Consider the following 25,931-nt stretch of genomic DNA (forward strand, 5'->3'; position numbering starts at 1 on the left):
TGTTGATTGACTAAAAATGATTCTTAGCGATGCAAGACGAATTTGGAATTATCTACATGTAAAGCCATAGATTTTAGAGCTGTAATCGCGGATTTTGGACGTACTAGATACAATGCATGGGGCGGTACTACAATGAACGATGAATGTTATGAGTGGAACATCCAGTTATGCATCATTTGCTTCCTCACTCCAAGCAAAACCTTGTTTTTAGGCAATCCTCGGAGGAGACTTTGCCGCACTATACTCATTCTACTGCAGTTGGTTTCAAGAACAAAGATATTTCGACCACACGGGTAACTACTGACGGATTAGATGTGTAGAGCATACCAGACACATCGGCTACAATCAGGGGGTAGTAACACGTAGAAGAGATCGAGCTGAACAGGGACAAGTTTAGGTAGGGTTAGGAGCAATCCAAGAGAAGAGGCATCTGTAGTAAAAAAGAGACGAATTCTATCTTTGGACCAGGCCCAACGGAGCAAATGAGGCAATCTGAGAGAGCGGCAAGCCAATGCATCTTCTTTCAAAAGAATAGGCCCCTTTCTGGTCCATGAATGCAACAGTAGAATAATACTAATGACAACAATTACACCAACAAAATCCATTAAGAAACATCATTCAGCCGTAGTATCCCTAGTGCTGCTTGCTCATCTTGAACAATCAAGTCAGAAGTATCAAAACTCGTCCAGGACTAGGTTATCAAGAATACAAAGCATGGAAATTTTTTGTTACTGCACAAGCACAGAGTAGAACACACTTTTAGACATTAAGAACAGGCAGGTTTACATAATTTTCGAAATTCAGGTACTAAAAAAGTCTTAAACACAGGTCTTGACAGGTTTTTTTTTTTTTTTTTTTTGCATAAACTATAGTAGAAACGTGGTTCAAGGACATTTGAGTCCCTCACAAGTGAAAGGAATTACATAGCAACAGAGTAGATTAGCCATACACGGTCCTTAGCTGATCTGATGTCGTCTGTCTTGTCAACTTCCACTCTTTTTCTGGTTCAAGTGACTTTTCATCCTGAGCTGACTTCCACCCCACGGGCCACCTGATATCTTTCATCGCGAGTGATGTTAGCTAGTTCTTGTTCTTGGACTTCTCCACTGCCCTGGGTGCTGTAGAGAGAGAGAGAGAGAGAGAGAGAGAGAGAGAGAGAGATTCTCAGTGAGAGAAATATTTATTTTCTTGATGAAATCTAAGGACAAAAACAAAATACACAGGTGGATGATAAATCATCACCAAATTCTGCCGATCTGATTTAAATCTGGAAGTGCAAAATTCTAATATGGTTTTGTGCCATGCAGAAAATTTGGTGGATGCCGACTTTCCCCTTATTCTGAGTGCGTGTTTCAATGTACAACATGGAAGAGATCAGATTCACATAAGATATCCTAGATTTATTTAGTGTTCATTCAACATATTTTGGAGATGAAGAGATGGAAAAGAAACAAATTTATCTTCACTCCAGTTGAAAAAACTCATGCAGGATACCACCACGTTCAAGCATGATGATGTTAGGCTGGTAAGCAGAAAACATCATCATACACAAGCACCAGGTATTGTATTTAAGCATACCCAGATGCCGGCAGCTTCAATGTGGCGAGAAAAAGTGAAAGCTTTACGTAACCAGGCATCATAAACAAGTGAGAAGTCAGATAAATTCAAAGATTTAGCAAGATATTACGCCATAGAGAAATCTATGAGGGTGGCCTAAATCAAGGTAAGCTTTCTCGTTACTGACAGTCAAACAATAATTTGTAAACTATATTGGTCTTCCGCTTTCATTTGCATCCCTGATAATTCTTCTAGACCTCAGACCAGTATACTATAAATAAATAAAATTGTAAAATTTATTTTTATTTAAAAAATAAAATAAAAAATGTTTGTCTGGCACCATTTATAATGCAAAGTTGGAGAATAATAAAATCAGAAATCTGTGTCATTGTTTTCAAGAGGAACCACATGCTCTCAACCATGACTTATGGAGTCATTTTCTCTATCTTTACTTGAAATTCAGACCCCGAAGTACATTTGCCTCTGGAGAGATCTCACAACTTTACTCTGCATTTGGTTTCTAATGGTTCCCAAATTTAGCCCCCCACTGTCCACGTGATTTTTGAAAAAAAAAAAGCCCAACATCTTCTACTTCTTCTGAAAAACTTGTACAAAATATGCCAAGATAGTGACACATCCACCCGTTAATCAAATCTAATATAATTAAAACAAAACAAAAAAAATCAAATCTAAAATAAATTATTAGAACCAACCTATCATCAAGAACAAATCTAATGCTGGAACCAGGTACTTGCATGAACCTGATATGATTTTTGACAATAGAAGATTAAAAACATAAAAGATTGTTTCTCGTGTTTGTTGCAATAAGCTGGTTTCTGATTTCACAAGTTGGACGTTTTAAACTCACAGGCAAATGCTATGAGAATATCCACAGCATACATCAACAAAATGTCTATTTTTCCCTTACCATTGTATGGGAAGCTTCATGGAATCTTAATAAAGTCTCAAAAGAAGCTTCACATTTCGATCAAAGCTTAAGTATGAAAAGTCAAAAACTTCAAGACTCCAAGTTTCTTAGATAACATCGACAAGAACCCAGAGTAGAAGCATAAAAATGAAAAGCATACATACAAGAAAAGGAAACCACATTTTTTATTAATTGAAGTAGAGCCGAACTTGTTTCAATGGAGACTTCTCTGAGAAATGTGTTGTTTTTATTTGTGTGAAAGCCAGTTAAACAAGAACATTCTGCAGTTGAAGTTGCTCCTTGATTGTCTAAGAACCATGCTTGGATTGGAAATAGTACCTTCATTTTCCAAGAATCAAAATTGAACATCCTTCCTCAGTATTTTTTAAATTGTTTCGTTAGTGTCAACAAACACATTTTTCCTTCCATGGTTCTCATTCTCAAATAGGAAAGGGATTAAAATCTTGAAAACATCTTACAAACCAAAAACGTCCCTAAGTATTCAATTTCATTAAAAACAGAATTGATTAGGAAAAAAAATTGACATCCTCCAATATTTTCGAATTCTCAAAGAGCAGAAAATGGTTTTTTAGAAAACCAGCAAGTTCCAAATGTTCAAAATTGTTTTACAACTATTTTCAGGGAAGATCTTCCCACCTATTTCAAACCATAAGTAGAAGAAATTATGAAAAACAAGTTATCACGAAAATTGATATTTAGGCTCCAAACAGTTTTCCATAATAAAGCAGGGAAGAATATAAAGGAAAAAAGAATACAAATGATTGATGGAGTTTAAAGAAAGGATCAGTCATCTGCACATAGTATGATCAGATGAAAGAAGAGAGTTGGGGTCCTTGGATTGGAAGAAAACCAGGCTTTAGATGCTTCCAAGATCAAGCTAACAAAGGACCCACCCAGTATTCTTCTATTTCAGTCTGAACAGAAAGTAAGAAAGAGGATAGCCCAGGATAGTGCTCCCAGCAAGTGAAATCGTAGATAAGAGATGATACTTGACATTCTAGATAGTAAGCAGCATACTAAGTAATAAAAAAAGGGATGGGCACTGATACTTTCTTAAACTGTAAGGCCCTGGCTTAATTGCATAGTTTTGGTGGTAAATCTTTCAAAATTATCAAAACCTTCTCTATGGAATTTCAATCTAAAAGTCCAGGTATCAGTATAAGATTTTCAGAGGGCAAGCCTTGGTGTAGCAGTAAAAGGTTAATCCATTGTGGGATGAATTTAAGGGGTCAAATCACAAAGACAGCCTCTCTGGAAATCAGGGTAAGGCTGTGTACGTCAAACCCTCCCCCAAACCCTCACGTGCAGAGAGCCTTGTGCAGTGGAACACCCTTTTTCAATCGGTATATGGTTCTCATTTCATCTGCATATAGGTGGAAGAAAAGGGGGATGTGATTCTATTCAGCCCTTCCATATGACATATGCAGCACTTGCTCTTCATCTTCAAGAATGTCAACATGATCAGATCTGTGAAATTCTATGACTTATACACTACATTGTTTCAAGATAATTGAAAACAAATAGGCCTACCTAGTCCAATGGCATCGCAACTCTTCATGATCCGAAGTCTCTTGCATGTGTCCAAAAACATCCTGCCACAAACCTCAAGGGTGAGCCAGATAGGAGAAGCTAACTGTATAAACATGGCAAAGATTTAGCATATCCAATCATAAAACAAAAAAATATGAGGCTAAATGGAACTTAGTGGCATATACCAAGAAAATATAGTCAAGCATTTTGTACCAGACAGGCAATCACAAAAACCAACCCAAAGGAAGGAAGTAAATGCTTTGCAAAGGTTGACGTTACATTCTTGCGGTCAAAGGCTTGATATAGGAATAAGATTGAGTGATTTGAGTGACATAGACATTGGACCAACTCCTACACACTAATAGCAAAGCACCTTGAGAAGAAACAGAAATATCCACTTCTCATCTATCTAAAAAAAAATAGCTGCCACCACAGAATATAGCACTGAGTAGATTTTTTGATGCATCAAAGTAGCAATAACCCTTATAACTAATTTATTGTGTCCATGCTTAGGACTTAGGAGTGAGGCAGTGTTCATCACTCGTTTCTGATAAATAAATAAAAAAGCCTGTAAATTAAGTTGGCCCATTTTCAACCAAAAAAAAAAAGTTGATGTCACTTATGCAGTCGTAAACAAGGCAAGTCAGTTCATGCCGAAACAAATTGAGGAATTTTTTATTGCAATACAAAAACAAACCTATACAAGCAAAAAAGAAAGAACTCGAAATGATGTACTTATAACTCAAAAAAGGGATAATGTAAATCATGCAGCTATTGTAGTCCCTGTCCCTTTGTACCAATGCTTTCTGTACTCAGTGTCATATATAACTATGCATTGTTTGTGATTTGCACAGGACAAGGAAAAAGTATACAAGGCCTTTGAGCATACAAAGACCAGATGATAGACACAAATCTAGATTTGGTAGCAGAGAAGCAAGGTGTAGGAGGATGAAAACTTACTCCCAAGGAACATCACCCACAAGCATCCAGTCACCATCTTTATCCTCATAAGTCAGAACATACTCTGCTCCATCTAAAAGATCTTTCAGCTTGCTCTCACTTAGCATCTCCCGGCCCAGAGCACCTGACACCATGGAAAAAGATAGCACTAACTGCAAAAACTATAACCATATGTGGCGAGACACATGAATAATTCGTCACTATTTCTCTCTTCAACTTCAATCTTTGCCATCAGATCAATATGTGGACATATCTCACCTATGGTGAAACAACTGAACATCTTTTCAAGGGCAGAAGACAGCTCCTGGTATGCACTGTAATGTTTCAAGTCAACTTTCCTCAGATATGGAGCACCATCCATGCTGACTTTGATGAACAAAGCACCAGATCCTAGTTTTCCATCGACTTCTTCAGCATTCTTCGAAGTGGTAGCTAGGGAATTCTTCCTGAATGATCTTATAGGTGGCCACCCTACAACTTGTGCCCTGCCATGAAAATGCAATTAGTGACCATAATTAAGTCAATCACAACCATAATTCTGATAGCTTTATGCTTACTTAGGAGCAGGTGAGCCGGCATTATTACTTCTGGAACCATTGTTAGGTTGGGTTTCCTTGGTAGAATAGGGCTTTTCTGGTGCAACCTGTGCGGTTGGTATCTCTTTGACTTTGGCAGGTCTAGATCCAAAGCTTTCAAGGCCAGAACCATTTTTCAGTCCTAAATTGGGAGATGGCCTGGGCGACAGCACGACATTCACCTCTGGATTTGCCATGAACTTTGCCTGCATATACAGCTTCTCATCATGAGGAACAGGAGAAAAAGAATCAAGATGCATTCATTCAGCAAGAGCTTTTCCAGCTTTGGTTTTGATTTTCCAGGAAACCAAAACCGACAGGAAACAAGCTTGGTGGCCCACCTTTTGTTAAATTCTTGAAAACTAGAAACAAATTTCAGAAGGTCGCAGAACTACAATAGCAGTTTCTCATTTTTCCAAATTGAAATGAAAAGGAATGTGAATTTCATGAAGAAGCTATCACAGTCACTTGATTTTCAATCACAACAACATTTAATGGAAGAAAACAAAATAAGTCAAAAACAATTTGACAATGCACAGGGCCGCTAAAGTGCAAAAGTTTTGTGGAAAATTTCAAAAAGAATAACAGAAATAAAAGGTTCTTCCAAACTGACCACAACCCTAAAATTTCAGATCCACTAAAGCAGTTACTTCACCTCTGAATCACCACCCATAGCATCAGCAAAGCCTCTCTTATTGCCTGAGACAACAATTTTCTGCGAAGAGTAGTGACCATCATTTGAAGGGTGTAAAGGAAAGAACGGCTTTTCATCGAGCTTCGCTGAGCTTATGGTGCAAAAGTCTGCATCTCTTTCTGGAGACTGGGATCCAGGAAGTCCGAGCCTCAACTCAGTAGCCCTCAGGTTAAGGGTGATCTTGCAACCATCAAAGGCATTGGGGATGACGGAACCGTCCGCTGAAGGATGATCGCCCATGCCCATGTAGTTACGCTCTTTCAACTCAGCGTTCTGGCATACACTTCCCAAGGAGGACGGAGAAGCCAGCAAAGTGACATTGCTCTCACACTCCTCCTCCCCAACACTAAGAAGAGGTGGGGACATCAAAGTTTTTGATTTCTATTTATCGTCTCACTAGCTGGAGCGCCAAAGAAACCTAGGAAACCAAAACATCGTTATGTCAGGTTATCGGAAAAATATGGACTAGTCCATAATACCCACAAAATTAAATGAACCAAAAATCAGAAACATTCAGAAATAGCTGCCGACGCTTGTCTTGCAAACTAAAAAGCAAAGTCAATACAATAAGTCCCTAAATTAATTGATACATCACGAGAATAGCAAACTGCTCCAGCATTCATGCCATCGACTAAAGCTTGCTGAAGGCAATTACACTCAACGGTCACAGACCAAAATTAAGTGGATCACTCATGCTTGCTGACATATTAAGCGACGACACAGATCATCTTCAACAGGATCATACTAGACAATCCTTGCACAGCAAAAACTCCTCGATCCACCCAGGATATGCGAAGAACAAAGAAAGTGGATGCCAAAACACAGAGGCATAAAAGTCAAAACCCAGAAAAACATCAACTTACTAAAACCTCTCCACAGTCAAACTAAAATTCAAAAGTAGGGGCAGATAGAAACTGAGTCTGGGGTAGTTAGCAACTCAGCCACTGCAGATTATCAATAAAATATGTAAGTGAAGAAGAAATTCAAAAAAGAAGAAGAAGAAGAAGAAGGAAGACAACCATATTTCGTTAAGGCAGTTCAAGAGAGAATCTCCTCACGGAGAGAAAATCCCTTAAGGCTAAATTAATGGATCTTGGGTTTCTAAAAGTTTCAGACACTAGCTAGACATACACAAGCACGTAACCTCTACACAGAGCTATCGGAACTGTATCCTCCGCTGTTCACCCTCCAATCAAGTAACAGAGCCCAAGCAAAAGCGGAATTTAGCTCAAAACAGCTCCCAAAAAAAAATACCCACATGAACAAAAACTGGAAAGAAAGAATCTTGAGGGGGAAAACGAGGTCCTGTTCAAGAAAGCTGGAGACTTTGGCAAGCTGGGATGGATGGGAATGAGAGAGAGAGACATTACCTGACGAGGTTCTGGGGGAAGAATCTTGGGAAGGAGGAGAAAGGGCTGATTGAGAGGTGCGTCGGGTTAGTGCAGCAGAGGAGGAGGAGGAGGAGTGTGCTCCGAGCTTAGAGAGAGAGAGAGAGAGAGAGAGAGAGAGAAAGAGGAGAGAGAAAGCTAAGGACCCTCCATTTGGCACAAAGCAGCAGGAGCTGGTTTTGGCTGTCCGACGTGAACCCCTCCCCACCATCATAAAATATGCACACGCTTTGAGGAAAATGTGCCCCAAAAAAACACACCCTCCCTTGTCTCCTCCCTCTTCCTCTCCCCCGATCAAATGACCAAAATGCCCTTCAGGTTTTTTCTTTCCTCTCCCCAAAACTATCATTGTTTGTCCTTTTTTTTACTATCGTTTTCGTTCTGATGGTGTTCTTTCATGTCCATGTTTTGCGAAATCATTACAAAGTCTTACTCAAATTTCCTAAATTCATGCATTCGATATTGGGTTAAAATTAGTGTTCTTGATAAACTCTCTATAAATTATGAAAATTTTCCTGGTTTTCATCATGGGCTTTTTTGTAGCAAGGGGATTACTAGCTTTTAGGCATGACTGATGACGTAATTTCAATCGGACGGAGAAATCATGTGGGGGCATTTTCTATAAGTAAGAGAAAATACCCGACGTGGTTTCCTATGCATGTGGGGAGCTAACGCGCAAGAGACGCCCCTCTTTAATTCCCGAAAGTGCCAAAATTCTCTTCCTTCATGATTCAAGGCGGATAAACACGAGAGGTCCGAGTCAATTATATGCAATCTTCCCCAACAGAGTAAGGATAAGTTGATAAGAGTCAACAAAAAAAAAAAAAATGTTATCCCCTCTTTGGGCAGATATTCCTAACTCCATTATGGATAATTGGATATAGAATCCCCTACAATGACCATCTTACCCTCCCAACAAATAAATTAAAAAGAATACACCGATGTCAGCATCTCGAGCCAACTTTCGTATCTAAATTATGTCCGATCTGAGAAATATGAAAAACACTCATTAACCATCTTACATTTTTATCCCGAGAAATTACTTGGGAATCGAAATTCAGACATCACAAACTCTCCATCTCTTTCTACTTCTTGAAAATAGTCCAATTGGTGTATATGATGTTGGGGAGAAATTATTAGATTAGATTGATTAGATTGGACCTACGCAAGTTGTTCGAAGGCCTACAAGAAAACGGACGGAAGAACCCTCCATGGAAGGGTGACCCCTTATGCCCTTGTCGCAAAATGATGTGACTTATACTTATGGTGGGTATAAGTCAGGTGATTACTGTCGCCTCTATTTGAGGCGTCCCCCAACATTAAACTCAATGGATAGATGCAACTCTCATGCCTCAATAAATATAGTGGCCAGAGACCTCTTCGTAAGACATGGACCTCTATAAGTCTTTAAACTATTACATCCGGAGTTCAATTTGGACCTCGAGGTACCTTGGACATTAAGCATCTATAGAATATTCCTTTTTTTCTTGGGAAAGACAAATATATTGAGGGGAATTAGAGAGATTAGGTATGTGGGTACTGACACTTAAAATAAGGAACGTAACCTCATTAACTCACTAGAGTTGCTTGGTAGGCGTGGCAACCCCAACTCAAAAGGTCAAGCTTTCTGTAGCTTGATGAGGTTATTTGTAACCAAACATCAAGGATCCAAGTTGTACCTCCAAATTCTCTATCTTTCTATTTTTTGAAGATAGCCCAATTGTCGTATATGATGTTGGGGAGAAATTATTGGACTAGATTAGACTAGACTGGATTATCCTCTTCCCTTACAAAAAGCCATCAAAAAGAAGAGAATACCCTGAAGATAATGAGGAACCGAGGGAAAAAAGAAAAGGGGCACCGGCCTTGTCTGGCCATAGATATCAAATTCAACCACTCCACTCATTCCTCTCCCATCTTGAACAGGAAGATTCTCTTATTTTCATATGCCCATGTTACTTCAAAATTAATTATTTCTTATTTCACAAGAAAAAAGGGGGGGAGGAAGACGAAATACTCTTCCCACTCGCTTACACTAACATGTACGAATTGAAATACATCCCCACCAAAACTGCAATCACATGCTGTGTGGAGGCCAACTAAATCAATAACGCAAATCCTCCTGCTGTGTTTAAAGATGCCAGAAGACTATTGAGCTCCCACTTTGAGCTCAATTTATCATATAACTTTAGAAAATGAAATTGATCTGCCGACTAAGCATTTGCACATCAAATTTCTTTCATTGCCTTCTAAAGAGTTACTTTATGTCTTATTAGATGATAGAATAGGGATAGCAGATTTACAAATCTAATGTTTGTATTTGGTTAATCAGCTTTAACAGTTTTTACATCCAAAAAAATAAAAAGAAGGAGACCATTGAAGTATATGCACGCTTAAAAAAGGAGCCAAATTAGAAGCATACTTTGACATGATTTTCCCACATAAAAATGCGAGAAATTTCAAGTAAGGATCTGAAGTTGGGTCATTTTCTCAAAATACGCTCTAAAGTGGATATTATTTTAAATATATATTCACATTAGCTACATGTGAGCTTTGGGAGACTAAATTAACTATTTTGGGATCTCATTTGAGATATTATCTACTCTGAATATTATTTTTTAATAAATTGTCACACTTCAATTTCTCATCTAAAATTTCCGTAGAACACGAAAACACCACGAAGCTCTTGTGAAGGTGCACATTTCCTTTTAGTGGGAGGTGAAAAGAAAGTTTGTTCGTGCGTCACAATCACGTTTAATCTTCAAATGTACCCTGTTCGAGAATTGCCAAGTTCATTGTTCATACTGGTCTTTGAAAGTTTAGCAATATCATTACCTTTTGAGGTCTAGCTCCTCTTTGAATGTAAAAGTCATGCCTAATCAGATCGAGGTATATATGGAGTTTTGCATTCTCGATCTCACCCAATGGACCCTGGTCATGTGGTCACATCCAATCGTCAAGTCTTAGTCATGTAGTTATGTGATTTTGAGGCCTTTGGCTCGAACATACTTGAATTATTTCAATCCCAAGCCATTTTTTGTTACAGTTCACATAAGGCTTTAGAAACTATAGCTTAAATTGATTTTGTATAAAAGAAAAGCCTTGCCCGTGAACTCATTCTCGCTCTACGGTGAATGGCTAATACAAACAATTAATCACATTTCCTGTGTAATATACATCTAACTCATCTCGCATTTGCCTATTAAAATATTTTACTCGCCATTAATTTGATTCCATGCCTCATCGAGGATCTCAAAGCCTCACCGCACTATGTGATTGAATGGGGCTACACTAATCAATGTATATAATTGAATACCTGATCAAACCCAATTGCATCAGTTATATCGATCGATCGCTACTATAGTTCGATCTTTAAGGGGGTCAATTCCATAAAAAAAAACACGAACTTTAGGTGTTATCCTAAATCTGGTCCAAACTTTATTTTGTCTAAAAAAAAAGCACGAACTTCAGGAGTTGTCCAAAATCTGGCCCGAACTTTATTTTGTCAAAAAAAAAAGCACAAACTTCAGATGTTGTCCCAAATTTGGCCCAAACTTTATTTGAGACAAAATAAATTAATTCTATTATAAATAGGCTTCACATCTCTATTTAACTATAAGATGCACACACTTTTAATACCTCGCTTTAAGGCAATGTAATATTCTGCTTTCAACCCAGCTTCTGGCATTGCAAATAGTTTGCCAATTGTTAATTGATCTAATGGCCCTAGCTATGTGCCTTGTCTCCTGGAACTGAAGCTGTTGAATTATTTTTCTCATGAAAATCATCTATAAAGTTCACCTCATTGGAAGGCAAACTTAAATTTAACACTTCCTCCAAACACTCGAATGCAGCATCGTTTTGCTTTGTTGGATATTATTGCTGACGTGGAAATGCCATGTCGGATAACTGTAGAATGAGGGTTAACGGATGGCCAAATTTGGGACACAAGTGAAAATTTGTGCATTTTTTTAGACAAAAATTTCAGGCCAGATTTGGGACAATACTTAAAGTTCGTGCTTTTTTTTTTTTAGATAAAATAAAGTTCGGGTCAAATTTAGGATAACACCTAATTTTTTTTTTTTTTTTTTTTTTTTTTTTTTTTTTGTGACCTGGAACCTCCGGTGCGTCGCTTCGTAGCGGAGAGTAAACCCAGGATGGGTAGGCCCCCACCGCTGGCCCATCCACAGGTAAGACGCACGTTGAGCATTGAAGCACTGCGTCCACGAAGTCTCGAACTCTTCCCCTTGGCGTGGAGGGTACCAAGCCTTAACCGCGCGGCCACCGCAGGCGGTGGTGATAACACCTAAAGTTCGGGCCAAATTTGGGACAACACCTAAAGTTCATGTTTTTTTTTTTTTTAATGGAATTAGCTCTCTTTAAGGTGATGTGCGTCACTTTTACGTGGTGTGTCTTATGTAAGCACAAAAAGAAAAATATATATATATCCCTTAAGATCTCCATTTTTTTTCTCCTAAAATATTGGGGAGAGAAAAGAGGAAAAAGGGAGAAAGAGGAAGGAGGAGGCATCAAAGAGGGCGATAAGGAGAAGGGGACAAGGAAAAACAGGGGGCTCAAATCATGCGTCGGGGGAGACAAGAAAGCGGCTTTTTCCTTTGGCTTTGCCGGGCCACGACGGCGACGGCTAACCTTCCCCCCCGGCCACCTTCCCCCTTCGCAATTTCCCCGCCACGCGCTCGTAAAGTAAAATACTAAAGTAGAAATCTGTTGGTTCGACGCTCGATTTCCATGCGGATTTTACTAAAATCGGCCTGTCGAAATCGATTTGGTAAGTGATGTTAGCTACGCATCATTCCGCAAGTCAATTTTGTAAACTAATCTTTCATATATCGAGCATGGTAAAGTCCTTAGTTCGAACCTTCCGAAAAAATATCAATCTTGAGGCGTCATGCGAGAGCAAATCCCGTACTCTCAGCATACGTAACGACAGCAACCTCATTGCTCATGCTTCGGAAGTTACGAGTGTAATAAAAGCATCTATCGACTAAAGAATCGCCCTAAAATGATTAGAACGGATCAAATTGGATGATTTTATTTCTTAATCTTTTCAGACTTGATCTTACAAATTTGAGAAAAGAGATGACAAAAAAGAAGAAGAAACTATTCATTCACAAACCGTGATGAAGGATTCCTCAAAAGTTAAGGATTACATCATTTGAAAGTAAATTAATCGATAAAAAAAAATTTCACTTTCGATGATAACTCATATTTAAACATTTTCGTAGTGATACAAATGATCATTAATAACATGAATAATTTTCAAATTATTCATTGCCAACTACACAAGCACGTCCTCAAGATCGAATGAATTCGGTCATATACATAACACAACCATATGAGTTCTTTGTTTTTTCATCAACTAGGAGCTGCCCCGTATTTCTTTTTCTTATTAATATATTGTTACTATTATTATTATTATTATTATTATTATTATTATTATTACTATTATTGGTTTGAGTGGGACCCAGGCATAAGAAGAGCAATTATGGTGCTTGGACTTTAGTGGCGGGGAGAGACGGAAGGGGGGGGGTGGTAAAGTGGACCACGCGCGTCAGGTGGTTCGTGAAGGCCAGTCGCCACTTGCCAGCAAATCGAAATGATTCCTTCCGGATATTTTTCTTTTTTTCCGGCTTATTTTTATCAGTGACTACTGCCACCAATAGCCCGCACGCTTGGATCCGGGGAAGATGCACCATGAGTACATAGACATAGGCATGTGGCGTGATTGCCATGCAACATGATGATGATGATGATGGTGATGATGACGACTCAGGCGACATCATCATCGTCATCCATCATCCATCCTCCATCCATACGCATCACACTCCGCCGGCGAGCAGCGTGTTTAGCATGCCATCATCATTGCCTTTCTCCTCCTCCTCCAATTAATCGAAAAAATTCATAAAAACTTATTATATTTATTTCAATTTAATTTTAAATATTTTTTGCCTAATAAATTCTAAATATTTTGTAGTTGTGTTAATTTAGTCCATCCAGTTAATTTTGATTGGTCAGCGCTACTAAACGCTAATCGTTCTATGTGATTATTGACGTTGACATACATAATTTTTAATTTTTTTTTTAGTTCTCTCTCTCTCTCTCTCTAACTAGACTAGTGACCAATTAGAGGCAAGGCTGGTGAGATCGACCTCGTGGGCCTTAAGTGAGCCTCCCTCCCTCCTCTAACTAGACTTGTGACCAGTTAGAGTAAAGGTGATGAATTCGACCTTGTTGACCTTAGACGAGCCTTGCCTAGCCCTAATAAAGGCTTAAGCCTCGCCAAAAGCCATGAGGCAACAACCTTGCCTGATGGAGGAAGAAGGAAGGGAATGGAAAAGAAAAAAGAAGAGGGAATTTAAAGAAAAAAAATTATTAAAAATATTTTAAAAATTATTTTAAAAATTATTAAAAACTGTCTACATTAGCATTGATAATGCCGCATAGGACAGCCAACCTCCATATTAGTATTGGTCGGATTCAATTGATATAAATGCAAAAGATTTATGACTCATTTGCTAAAAAAATTAGAATTGAATTACCATAATTGCAATTGCTTAGGACTTTTTATTATTATTATAATTTCCCCCTATTAATTTAACAGAATAATGATACAAATAATTATTGAACTTTGACTTGATGTGTAATGTGGTCTATAAACTTTTAATTTGTTTAATATAGTCTTTAAATTGTAACCCGATGTGCAATATTGTTCATGAACTTTTATTTTATCAATATAATCCTTAGACTTTTTGTATATGTTTAGATTACTCCTTGAATTATATGAAGACGTCCATTGTTATTATTCCATGAATTTAACTTCAGGAACTACATTAAACATCTTCATGTAATCTGGAATTAGATTAAACATGTATTCAAAGTTTATGGATTAAAATGAATAAATTAAGAGTTTAGAAACCACATTTGGATATTAGACTAAAGTTCAAAGGCCACATAAAATAAATTAAAAGTTCATAAACTATATTACGCATCGGTCCAAATTTTAGGGACCATTTATATCATTTTCCCTAATTGAACATGTGAAAAATTGCACCAAAATCAATACATTCTGACTTTTCATTTCTATGCCTAAGCTTGTATTCCAATTTTTCCTTTTTTCATATTGTGGTTTAGAAGACATGAATGGTCCTCATATCAGTCGATTTTTTTTTTTCTATTCTCATCTCATGATTTCCAATTTAGACACGAAACTTCACCGAACTTTTAATATGACCCCAAAAATCATTAATTTTATTAAGAAACAATCAAAGTAATTTCCAACCTTATTCCACGGTCATTGTGAATTGCCTTTCTTTTATTGTATATTTACTTTCCTTACTCATCCTTGTACTATTTCCTTTACATTAACATTGTTTGTCAAATCTTTTATATCAACAGGATGTCTGAGACTTTTTGAGAACTTGACTAATTCTTAATAGGTGTAACAATACTAATCATCCATGAACAAGAATAACTGACATTTTGCCATACTAGTTATTTATGCTCCTCCCTTTTATAGTTGATATTTTGCTCTTAAAATGGTTATGGGAAATGGTGCACCCAAAAGATGAAATGGTAATAGTGAGTTGGTAGTGCTATTTATATTTTTCTATGTCTAGACAAATTTTTTTCCTCTTGAAAATGCAAATATTTGAAATGAATGACAGTGGTTATTAGAGATTTTCAAGTGCATATTGTCGATTTTTTCAACTGATGTATGTGGACTAATAATTTTACGTGTTCCTAAAATTTAGTGACTTTTTTTTTTTTTTTTTGGTGAAGTTATCAAATTTACCTTTCATCTATACATTTTAAGATTGGGCCGTAACAGAGGCAACTTAAGCAGGTAGCATCCCTACAAAATTAGGAGATGCTCTTTTAATTGTGTAATAGAGAGAATTGGCAAATTCGTGTGCAAGCTAATGGTATAATGCATATTTGATTTCGCATGATGTCATGTATAAATAATTTCATGTTTGGGTCATCCACTGAGTATAGATAATTAATGTGCTATTTGATCCATGTGATTGATAGAGCATTTAACGAGTTAGAATTCAAATACACTTAAGTTGGAATCCCATAATAACAATAAAAATAAGAAGACAATTTATGCACCATGTCATGAAATTCGAATTTCGATGCTACTTAGTTTTATGCTTCTTATTGAGGAATTATAGATTTCAACATTAAACAGATTTAAACACGAGACTCATCATCTTAGTTCTATTGAAAATAAGTCTTGCTACACGATGGGATTTCACGATGTGTATTAGAAATTAAAAAAATAATAGTAATGATACTTTGCAAATCATTTGTAGCTAAGTGAAGCTTTATGTCTATCCATTAATTTGCTTATTCAAGCATCTATAATTTTCAAATGAAGTTACACTTACGTGTTATCAATCGACTTTCTTTTGTAGTGATTACGATGGACGATGATTGGAAGATTGAAGGACGTGGCCAAAATGATCTTTCTATTGAGAGAGAATCTTGTCTATGGACCCTCGCGAGCAGATATTACGGGATGTTGCCCCCCCGCAGGTGGGTCCAATTCTTTCTGGAGAAGCTTTCCCCAATCAAGGGGCTTAGAATTCTATTTATAGATGGGCGCTACGACAATTAGGGTTCAATTATGTTCAAATTGGGCCTCTAGGATAGGAATATGAAATTTCTATCTAGCCCATCCCATCCCATCGCATTTTTTTTTTTTTTTTGGCACGAAAGATGCAGGTGAGATGCGCGGTATTAAGACCTCCGAGGTAGGAATATGAAATTACTGCTCACTGCTCAGCTCATCGCGTTTCACCATCTCTATTAACTAGCCAATGGGGAACAAATTGGTTGTGTTACCACATTGGCGGACCTAAAAGGAGTATCGGTAAAAAAAAATCAATACACTCGATTTCAATGGAAAATTTATTGTCTATTCCCTAGCCTTGAACTAATTTACACAACACGGGTTCGATTCCTCAATACATCAAAGTTCATGTCTTATTTTTTTCTTCGAGGAGTGTTATATATTTCATGGACTTGCATTTACCTTCCTTAATGAGCTTTCCTATGGTCATACGGACAAATGTAAAGTTTAGAGGGATAAAAAATCCCATAGCTTTTAATTGATCACTCGTGTGCCACAACTACTATTTAAAAAAATGCTCACTAAAGTGCTGAAAATTCGGAGTGACATAGTACTTGTTGTAAATTTTTTAAATGTTATGATACTCAAGTTATCGATAAAAATATTATATGACACAAGAGTGATCATAAAAGGAATTCAAGACACCTAAGTAATGCTATACACAAGTTAGGGTACTCAGGTGATTGATAAAAAAGAGAAGTTACGGTGCTAAGCGTCATACAAAAGTTATAGAACTTGAGGTGTCATTTTTCCAAAGTTTAGTGGATCGCTAGTGCACATTATGGGGATTTGGTTTGATGGTTCAAGCAATTTTGGATATTTAATTTGGAGAGAAATGGTGAAAATAAAAGAAATAGAATAGAAATGCTGATCCAAAGGACCTCTCTCTTTTCTTTTATTCTTTCCCCTCTTTTGGTTCATCAAGATGAATTTGCATTTAAGAACCGGGCCTCAGTCTAAAATTGGGCTTTGGTTCATGGCTATTCCATAGACAAATAGCCCATATGGCCTAGCAATATGTCAATTGGAAATAGCTTGGATCTTCTATCCTCTTCACCATGCCCTTCCAAACAAGGTCTACATGATCTGCAAAGCTTTTGAATCCTCTCCACATCGACCCATATTTTCAAAACGATCAAATGAACTTTGTCATCATTTCTAGGCTAGTAAAATACGGTGATCGAGAGAAGATCGAAATGCATTTGAGGGAATATACGATCTCCATACCATGAAACGGAAGGAGAAGGACGGGACGGTCGCCCGGCATTTTTGACATTACATATTTTAATCTTGAAGAACCACGAGCACGGCAAAGGACATCGTTCAAAGATTCCATTGACCATCAAGAGACCCGATTATACAATTAGCGGGAGATTCGGGGACCGCCAAGAGATCTGCAGTCACTGAACTTTTAGACATCGTTTCCTCGTGGATTCTTAGGGTTCCATGCGTGAAAATAATGGACGCGGTCCTGTCCTGGTAATTCTTTAACAGCGTCGGTGAATTTCAAACCCGGTCGGTAACTAAATTTTGACCGGCTAATCGTTTAGCTTGTAACGTGCTAGTAAGTTACCGACGATTCTAAGGAAGTGCCCATAATTATTTAGCCCGCAGCCTATTAGCAAGTTACGAACTGTTTTATAGAAGTGCCGACAGTTATTTGATTGTTATAAATTAGCAGCTATTCCTATAAGTAACCATCATTTATTTGCGTAGCTGACCAACGTATTAAAGTCATTAATTTCAAAGAACATTACCAACTCTTATTTGAGTCGATTGATCAACTTCTATTCAATTTTCCAAAATTACCAATTGTTCCAAGAACGTACAAATATAAATTTACTGAGGTTACTGTCATACTAATGTTACTAAGTCTTAAAGTAAACCACCGATATAATTTAAGTGATTTACTAACTCAACGCAGATTAAAATCCTAACTATTATTTGATTTGAATTACCGATGTTTATTTAATTATTACGAAGTCATCTATTCTGATAATTTGTCGACGTTTTCTTGCGAATGTTATCGGCATGTTAAAGTTACTAGCTCTTATAAAAAAAAAAAAAAAAATTACCAAACTCTTATTTTAGTCTTCATATCAATATTTATTTGACTGCAACACGCATTCATAAGCTCCTCAAACAAATGTGAGTAACTTAGTAAAACAGTTGGTAATTTTGAAAAAATTACATAAAAGTTGGTAAGTGACTCAAATAGAGTTGGTATTTCATTGTAAGAGTTGGTAACTTAGGCCGCGTTTGGTAATGATTCTGTTCCGGAAAACAACTTTTGATCAGAAATGATTTTTTTTTATTCTGTTATGAGAATAATTTCTGAGCAAAAACGCGTTCGTAAGTTCTCAAAATTTCTATTCCCAGGATAGAAATACGTTTGGTAGGATTCTTAGATTTTTTTTTTAAATTTCTTTTATTATATTTTATTATATTTTCCTTTTTCTTTGGCCGGTTGTCGACTATTGCCATGGTGGGCGACTGGTTGGGCAAGGTTCGACGAGCTCGCCAGAGGCCAACTTGGCCACGGCAAGCCTCAGCCTTGCCCAAGCGGGGCAAGGTCGGCCTCGTGCCGGCTGGGGAGGCTGAGTCATGCCGTGGTCGCGTAAGGCTTAACCTTGCCTTAGTTGGGCGATGTTGCCTAGTGGTGGCCCGGCGAGGCCGAGCCTCACTGGTGGCTGAGCGAGCTTGGCCTCGCCGGATCTAGGCAACATCAACCTTGCCTAGCTAAGGCGAGGCTGAGCCTCATGTGGCCACGGAGAGGCTCCGCGTCTCTAGGGACTAGCAACACTCCAACGAGGTTGCCAGCCCTTGTCTGGCCAGTTGCTGGCATCGGTCATGGCTAAGGTCAGCGACTGGCCAAAAGGAAGAAGAAGAAGAAGAAGAAAAAAAGAGAAGAAGAGAGAAAAAAAAAAAAAAAGATTCTAGAAATTGTTCCCAAGAACAAGAAGCTACTTTTTTCTACTTCTTGTTTCCATTCAAAATCTATTCCTAAGAACAAAAAAATAGATATTTTGTTCTCGGGAACAAAAATTTTATCAAATAGGTTTTTATTCTTCTTTCGTTCCTCGGAACAAAAGAATAAAAATAGTTGTTCCGGGGAACGGAAACAAAATTTGCCAAACAAGGCCTTAAAGTCTAGGAATAGATGTTGGTAAATTATTGGGATACATCAATAATTTTGAAAAAAGTTGGCAATCTCGCATAAGAGTAGTAAGTTTAATGTTTTGAGACGTTCTCCAAATTAATGTAGGTTAATTATTATTATACTTGAAAATATCCAATAAAATTTGATAATTTTGGATATAAGGCTTCATTTATTTCGTGAAAAACTAATGATTTGGAAAATATTTTCTCAAAAATGACCACTTTATATGACTTGAGATAATTGGTCGATGACAAATATTTTCATTATTTGTTTAATTTATGTTTAGTCATTTTCATGGACGATGAAAATATTTTTGGTTCATTCATTTTTGTAAGCAATTAAAATGATTGTTTTTAGGAAAAACATTTTCCAAATCATCCATTTCCTTAGAAACAAATGAACCCTAATTTATTAACATTTTTCTAGTTAGTAAGTTGCTTGTTTATTAGACTTGTTGGCGGTTTTGAAATAATCGATAGATGTTGGTGACTAATTAAAATATCAGACTAGTAGATTCATTTAAAGTTGGTAGATTAACCTGTGCAAATAGATGTAGGTAAATTATTGGAGAAGTTGGAAGTTTTGTAAATAGTAGATAATTTCCTATGAGGGTTAATAACTTTAACACGTTGGTAATTTCAACAAATTAATGTTGGTAAAGGAGGAGTCTAAGTTAAGTTGGTAAATAGACTCAAATAAGATTTGAAATTTCTTAGATGAGTTAGTAACCTAAGAAACTTGATAAGCTGAGCAAATATTGGTGGTAAATTAGTGAAACGATTGGCAATTTCAAAACAATCAAATAATCCTCAGTAGTGACTCAAATAAATGCCGATGCTTTACCTATGAGAGCTAGTAAACTCAACATCCTGGTAACTTTAATAATTAGTTGTTGTTAAACTACCAGAACACTGTCACTAACTTCAAACTATCAATTAAACATTGCTAAAAAGAACTTAAATTAAGATTTGGTAATTTCCTATAAAAAGTTGGCGATTTAAGCTCTACACATACATATCGGTAAATTATTGTAACCATTGATAATTTTGAAACAATCAAATCGATATCAATAACTCCCTCAAATAAAAGTTAGTAAAGCTAAAACTAGCTGGGAATTAACCTTTGAGAAGTTGGTAAATCACCCAAATCAAATCTGGTAGTTTTCTATGAGAGTTAACAACTTTAACGGATTGGTAACTTTAAAAAAAAAAAAAAAAATGCTGATAAATTATTAGAATAATAGGTAATTTCGAAACAATCACATAAAAGTTGGTAGCGTGTGCTCAAATAAAAGTTGGCAATTTTCTATAAAAGTTAGTGATTTTTTAATATATTAGTAAAGCACACGAGTAAAATATTGATAAATCATAGAAATAATTGATATTTTGAAGCGTTCAGTAATTATCAATTGTTGGTAACTTACCAACGTGTTACCTATTAAAGCAAGTTACAACCAAAATTCTATCAACAATGAATCTTGACAATTACTAATGCTTGATGTTTTTATCAACACGGAAGGGTCTTCCATTTTTAAAAATTTGTAATAGGGTAGTCGTGCCTTTTCCTCAAATCTTCTACAAAGTGTGAAAGTTTGTGTTAGATAAGCTCAGGATGCAAAAAGCAATGGCTCTTCAAATAAAAGTTATCTCAGCAGCTTCCTCAACTGCTGAGGGGGAAAATTCCCAGCTTCTTCCTCATGTTGGTTGCTTTTAAGTAACATGAATATTTAAATATCTTCTTTTGAAAGTGAGGCCACATCTTGGATCTTATCAATCAAATAGATTCTCACAAACTCTAAGACTTCTAAGAGCTGGTTGGCCATTAGTATAGTCACCAATCAGACCCACCCACGAGGAGAAGAAATTGAACCAATTGGAAAAGGAGAAGGAAAATACAAAAAGCAATGGGAGATAAGACAGAGTAATCAATATATAAAAAATGAAGGGGGCCTGCCAATTGAATCATTCGAGTCTCTATTTGTTTGTAAAGTTAAATGCATCTTGGCCTGTACTAATATGGGGTTGATGCTTCCAAATATGTCATTATAAGGAGGTTGAAATTCCTTTTAGGACTTTGGACTTGCACTCTTGTTAGTCATCTATTGCTTTCGATGTATTGCGTACCTATTCTGGACTCACTCTTTCACGCTTTCATCTTTTTCTATCCCTTCTGTTTTATGGCACAGAAAATCGAAAATTCCACATGGGTTTTGTCACTAACAACCTCGACGAATCTCCTCCCCTCTCCTTACATCAAAATTCACTCACTTTTCAATTGATTAAGTGCGTATTTTTGGGGAAAATGTAAGCCGATTTCGAAATTCTGGCCATTTCGCCTTGCTAAAGGAGGAGGAATGGAATATAGGGGGGAAAATGTACTTTCTTTCATTAAATTTATGGGTTAATATTAACTATTGAGATGAGAACATCTATTAAAAGAACCGTGCCCCAGATAAATGCAAACAACAATTTTGTCATTTATAGCACTTCAATATTGAAAATTTCCATCTCCATGACCATATTCAGTAACAGGAAATGAGAAGTTATTAATCTCCTGGATCACCATCTTCACATGTAACAGACATTATACTGCTCTGTTAGTCAATAAAAAAAAAAAAAAAAAAAACCATAAAAAAAAATTGTTCTAGCCTCAGTCTCACTACATCCTCACGTTCCCAAAACTCATTTTCAAGTACTAAAAGCAGAAGCATCCTTCACCATCACAAGCACCTCCCTCCGTATCCTGCATTCCTGAACAAAGCTTGCTTCATATCTTCAGAGCTGACCAGATTTCTCTGCTCCAATCCCTGTTCCCACAAAAGGGAAAACCACAGATATAAGAAGAAAGAAAAGATTTATTGGACAAGATTTATTGGACCCACTAAAAAACCGATTCACTTGCTCGATGCTAATTCAAAAAAAAGAAAAAGAAAAAAAAAAAAGATCGTAAAACTTGGAGGATCTTGAATTGTTTATCTGTACCTCTGAACAGGAAGCTTGGATTGCAAAGTCATTGAAACAGCTGATAACGCAGTGCTCAATCTCAAGCCCTAATGCTTCCATGGTGGATATGGTTGATAGCAACAATCCTGGCTTCCCCGCACAGCAAATCTCAATCTTTGTGTCCTCATTTCTTTTCTCCACTTGGAACTGCAATGACAAAAAAGAAAAAACATATATTTATTTTTTTCCCCATGGTTTCTTGAAACTTTCATTAGGGCTAACTTCGAACTGAAAGTCGAGAAATTGTCATAATACTGATGTTACAGAAGAAGCACAAGAAACGGGGCATGCCTGTGGGGAGTTTCTGACCGACATTTCATTTGGCTTCATCTCCTTGAGAGGCGCTAACACATTCAGCTGCTTCAAATCCAGTTCGCTCTCTTGTTGCAAACTGCTGATCTTGTCAAGAAGTTCTTTCACGTAGTCGATGGTGTCTCCAAGAATCGATGTCCTGTCCATCTGCAGAGCAAACAAAAGATAACACATCACAACATCAAAACTCAATTAGTCCATTGCCGCTCATGTACAGGTGCAAAAGCTCAACACGAACAGGTGTTGAACTTTTGACAGAATTGATGCATAAACTGCAAGTTGGTGGCATTCAAACAATTGGGTCATGTTCAGCTTCAACAAAACTCCGCCTTATTGCTCTGCAAATCGATTTTGTGAACTGGCTTCGGCACATCATCCAGCGTTTTTCCAAATAAATATATGTATACCTCTTTTATCAGCTTGTGAAATTATTTTTTTTTGCACTCATTCACTGTGTAACTAATTAAAAATCCATTACCAAAATCTGAATCACACACCTTGCTTATCTTGGGAACAATGGATCGGAGCATCGAGAGGCGATCGTTCAACCGCTTTCTCCTCCTCCTCTCGGCCATCAGATTTTTGGAAGGTTGGCCCTCCAGCTTCCTGGCCCTGCTCTTCCCTTCCAGACAAGAACCGCCCATGTTGAACACTACAGGAGGAGGTGCTGGAGATTCTTGATGTAGAGGCTCAATCTTGCAAGTCGCTTGTTGTAAATTTAGGCTCTGGAAATTGTCCGTCACTGTCAGAAGCGGAACAGGACCCGGCTCGTCTTCCTGCATCAAAGGATTAAGGGGGCACTGATCTTCTTGAACCCCGGCATCGATCTCGTGCGGGCTATAGGACGAGTCAGTGAACTGTGGACCCGTGACCGGGCTGTAGGATGAGTCGCTCATCATGTGGGGTTGTTGCAAGAAAGGGTACTCATTGCCAAATGAGAAACACAAACTGTTGAGGTCATCTTGGTCAAGGGAGACGGGGAAGGGTTGAGAAGGAGAAACAGGGAAGGGTTGAGAAGGAGAGAAAAGAGATGAGCTTTCGCCAAAGCAGCGATGGTCAAAAGCCCAGGCATTGGAAGAGAGCTCGTTCATCTCTGTGGGGATGGTCCCAAATAGGTGGTCTTGGCTCCTTTGAGGCCCCAGGAGCTCCTCCAACAGACCATGCTGCTCATAATGCTCCATCTCTCTCTCCATCTCTCTCTCTCTCTCTCTCTCTCTCTCTCTCTCTGTGGGAGACCCTGGAAGAGTGTGTGTGCTGCTTTGCTTTTGTCTGTCAAGAGAGAGCTAATGGAAAGAAATGCCTTGATATGAAGAGCTCGGCACAAAGTGGATGTATATATAGGCGTACTCGCCTAATTATTAGAAATGCATTATGGTTTGTGTTACCTTCCATTTATTAGCCTCCTCAGTCTAAGATTGAAATGGAATCTGCTTTTCTGTCCATCTCTCTCTCTCTCTCTCTCTCTCTTTCCTCGTGTGTGCGAGTTTGTGTGATTTGATGTCCTTTTCACCGAAATATGCAATCAAACCAAGGTGAATAATACAATAATTCAGCGTTCCTCTCTGTAAAGCTTTGACCCACATGTGTGCCTCTGAAGCGGAGGAGAGATGGGGGAAGGGGGAAATACCATCGCAGGCCCTGTCAGGTTCTTTGTATGAGCCAGGCCAGAAGCTCCCTCTCTCTCTCTTTCTCTCTTTCTCTGCGGAAATAGGGATGAAAGAGCCTCCCTCTCTCCGTCTCTTTCAGAGAAATAATGCTCAGCTTGGGTCCCATTAATGGAACGAGGTTGCCCTAATGCTGGTGGTGGCTCTCGGTTTGATTAGATGCGGCCACGCAATACAGTGAAGGAATTCTCACATGTCCCTCTAATGCCACTACACGGAGGTTTAGCACATCAACAAAAGTGCATTTTGAACGGCATAGAGTTTGTTCTCTTTGCTTTTTCTTCTCCTTTTCTTCTTTTTTTTCACTTGCCTTTCGCGTCCTTTCCACTCTACCCTTCTCTTCCATCGACTTGTGCCATTGAGTCTTTTGTTGTTGCGTCTTTTGCCGATTGCCATCTAGATCCGTTCGAGCCCTACGACTCATCGTCCGCCTCGTGATTTCGCCGTGGTAGAGAGGAGCTTCATGATAAATGTTTCTGAAGGTAGGAGCATGTTATGATCCGAATATGATCCCCATCCGTAAAAGAAGTTTAACTTTATTTCACTTGGTATGACCCAAAATTACCAACACAATAACACAGATTAGTAGCATCAAATGTCACATAATCAACCCTCTTTTCTTTTCTTTTTTTCTGGGAGAAATTGCCAAACACTACTTAGAAAGTTATCATCATGAGCACTTTATCTTTTGGTGACCGACCCTAGCATTTTGCTATCCAGATTTTCAAAGGCAGGATGCTCGAAAATCATCATGGCAAATTGTTCTTTAGCTAATATATTAATTTTTAGGTGCACTTTTAGTTAAAAATTACCATCGTTGTAATTTTTGTGGGCCATGATGACGAGGCACAACATTTTATTTGATGTAAAATTTGTGCATAAAGTTTAATCGTGACCACATGTAACATTGGTGTTCCAGGTACTGTGCATAACTCTTATAACTTGTGTATTTTCTTTTTGAAAAAATTCAATTTGTGACCTATGAAAAATGCTTTCCATTTCAATTCCCCTTTCCACATTAGGTTGACCTATGCAACGATTACTCATTTCAACTGAAATGGTCGGCCTCCTACATTCTCCTTTATTTTATTTAACCTATAATCGAAGTTCACAAAATCGATTGAAAAGAAAATTCTGCCATTCAATTATTTCATCATGGGTTTATCTAATCTCAAGTTGTCTTCTAGTTTATAGGATTTAGATATGAGGGGCATATTCTCCATTGCCTCCTTAATGTAGCAAATAGACAATAATATATATTCCGTACATGTATAGGTCTTCAATCAACAATTATAATACTTCGCCTATACTTTATTTATTTATTTATTCTCGTAAGGCTGGATTGGCTCTACACTTATATAAATATGATCAAATGGTATATTTCTAATCTCCTGTTTTGGCTCATGCGGTCGACCAACTTTGGCTGCATGCATGAAGGCCACATTTTTGCATGGGATACTGAGATTAAGTTTATTTTCCTATGT

General features: G+C 37.6%; 2 protein-coding genes across 3 annotated transcripts; both read right to left on the reverse strand.

Moving 5' to 3' along the window:
* Positions 1-744: 744 nt before the first annotated feature.
* On the reverse strand, positions 745-7,860 carry LOC104449204 (auxin-responsive protein IAA9). Of its 2 annotated transcripts, none has more exons than XM_010063268.3 (7): positions 7,636-7,860; positions 6,227-6,683; positions 5,554-5,777; positions 5,255-5,481; positions 4,997-5,120; positions 4,037-4,098; positions 745-1,118 (listed from the first exon to the last, which is right to left on the reverse strand). In XM_010063268.3, the coding sequence occupies exons 2-7, from the start codon at positions 6,629-6,631 to the stop codon at positions 1,081-1,083; spliced, it is 1,080 nt and encodes a 359-aa protein (XP_010061570.1). In that variant the 5' UTR covers positions 6,632-6,683; positions 7,636-7,860; the 3' UTR covers positions 745-1,080. The 2 variants fall into 2 exon arrangements, with proteins under 2 accessions (XP_010061570.1, XP_010061571.1); XM_010063269.2 differs by lacking the exon at positions 7,636-7,860 and adding an exon at positions 7,524-7,589.
* Positions 7,861-21,921: 14,061 nt separating this feature from the next.
* Positions 21,922-24,217, reverse strand: LOC104449203 (transcription factor bHLH93). The gene is made up of 4 exons (XM_010063267.3): positions 23,281-24,217; positions 22,763-22,930; positions 22,451-22,618; positions 21,922-22,275 (listed from the first exon to the last, which is right to left on the reverse strand). The coding sequence occupies exons 1-4, from the start codon at positions 23,974-23,976 to the stop codon at positions 22,189-22,191; spliced, it is 1,119 nt and encodes a 372-aa protein (XP_010061569.2). The 5' UTR covers positions 23,977-24,217; the 3' UTR covers positions 21,922-22,188.
* Between the last annotated feature and the right edge of the window lie 1,714 nt (positions 24,218-25,931).

Source organism: Eucalyptus grandis, chromosome 6, assembly GCF_016545825.1.
Source record: "Eucalyptus grandis isolate ANBG69807.140 chromosome 6, ASM1654582v1, whole genome shotgun sequence".
NCBI classification, from domain to species: domain Eukaryota; kingdom Viridiplantae; phylum Streptophyta; class Magnoliopsida; order Myrtales; family Myrtaceae; genus Eucalyptus; species Eucalyptus grandis.

Coding starts and splice junctions, on each gene's coding strand:
- LOC104449204 (XM_010063268.3), bottom strand. CDS start 6,631: ATGTCCCCACCTCTTCTTAGTGTTGGGGAGGAGGAGTGTGAGAGCAAT. Junction 5,121..5,254: donor GTTCAGTTGTTTCACCATAG/GTGAGATATGTC, acceptor CCATGGTGTCAG/GTGCTCTGGGCCGGGAGATG. Junction 1,119..4,036: donor TTGCGATGCCATTGGACTAG/GTAGGCCTATTT, acceptor CTCTCTCTACAG/CACCCAGGGCAGTGGAGAAG.
- LOC104449203 (XM_010063267.3), bottom strand. CDS start 23,976: ATGGAGAGAGAGATGGAGCATTATGAGCAGCATGGTCTGTTGGAGGAG. Junction 22,931..23,280: donor TTGTTCCCAAGATAAGCAAG/GTGTGTGATTCA, acceptor TTTGCTCTGCAG/ATGGACAGGACATCGATTCT. Junction 22,619..22,762: donor CGGTCAGAAACTCCCCACAG/GCATGCCCCGTT, acceptor TTGTCATTGCAG/TTCCAAGTGGAGAAAAGAAA.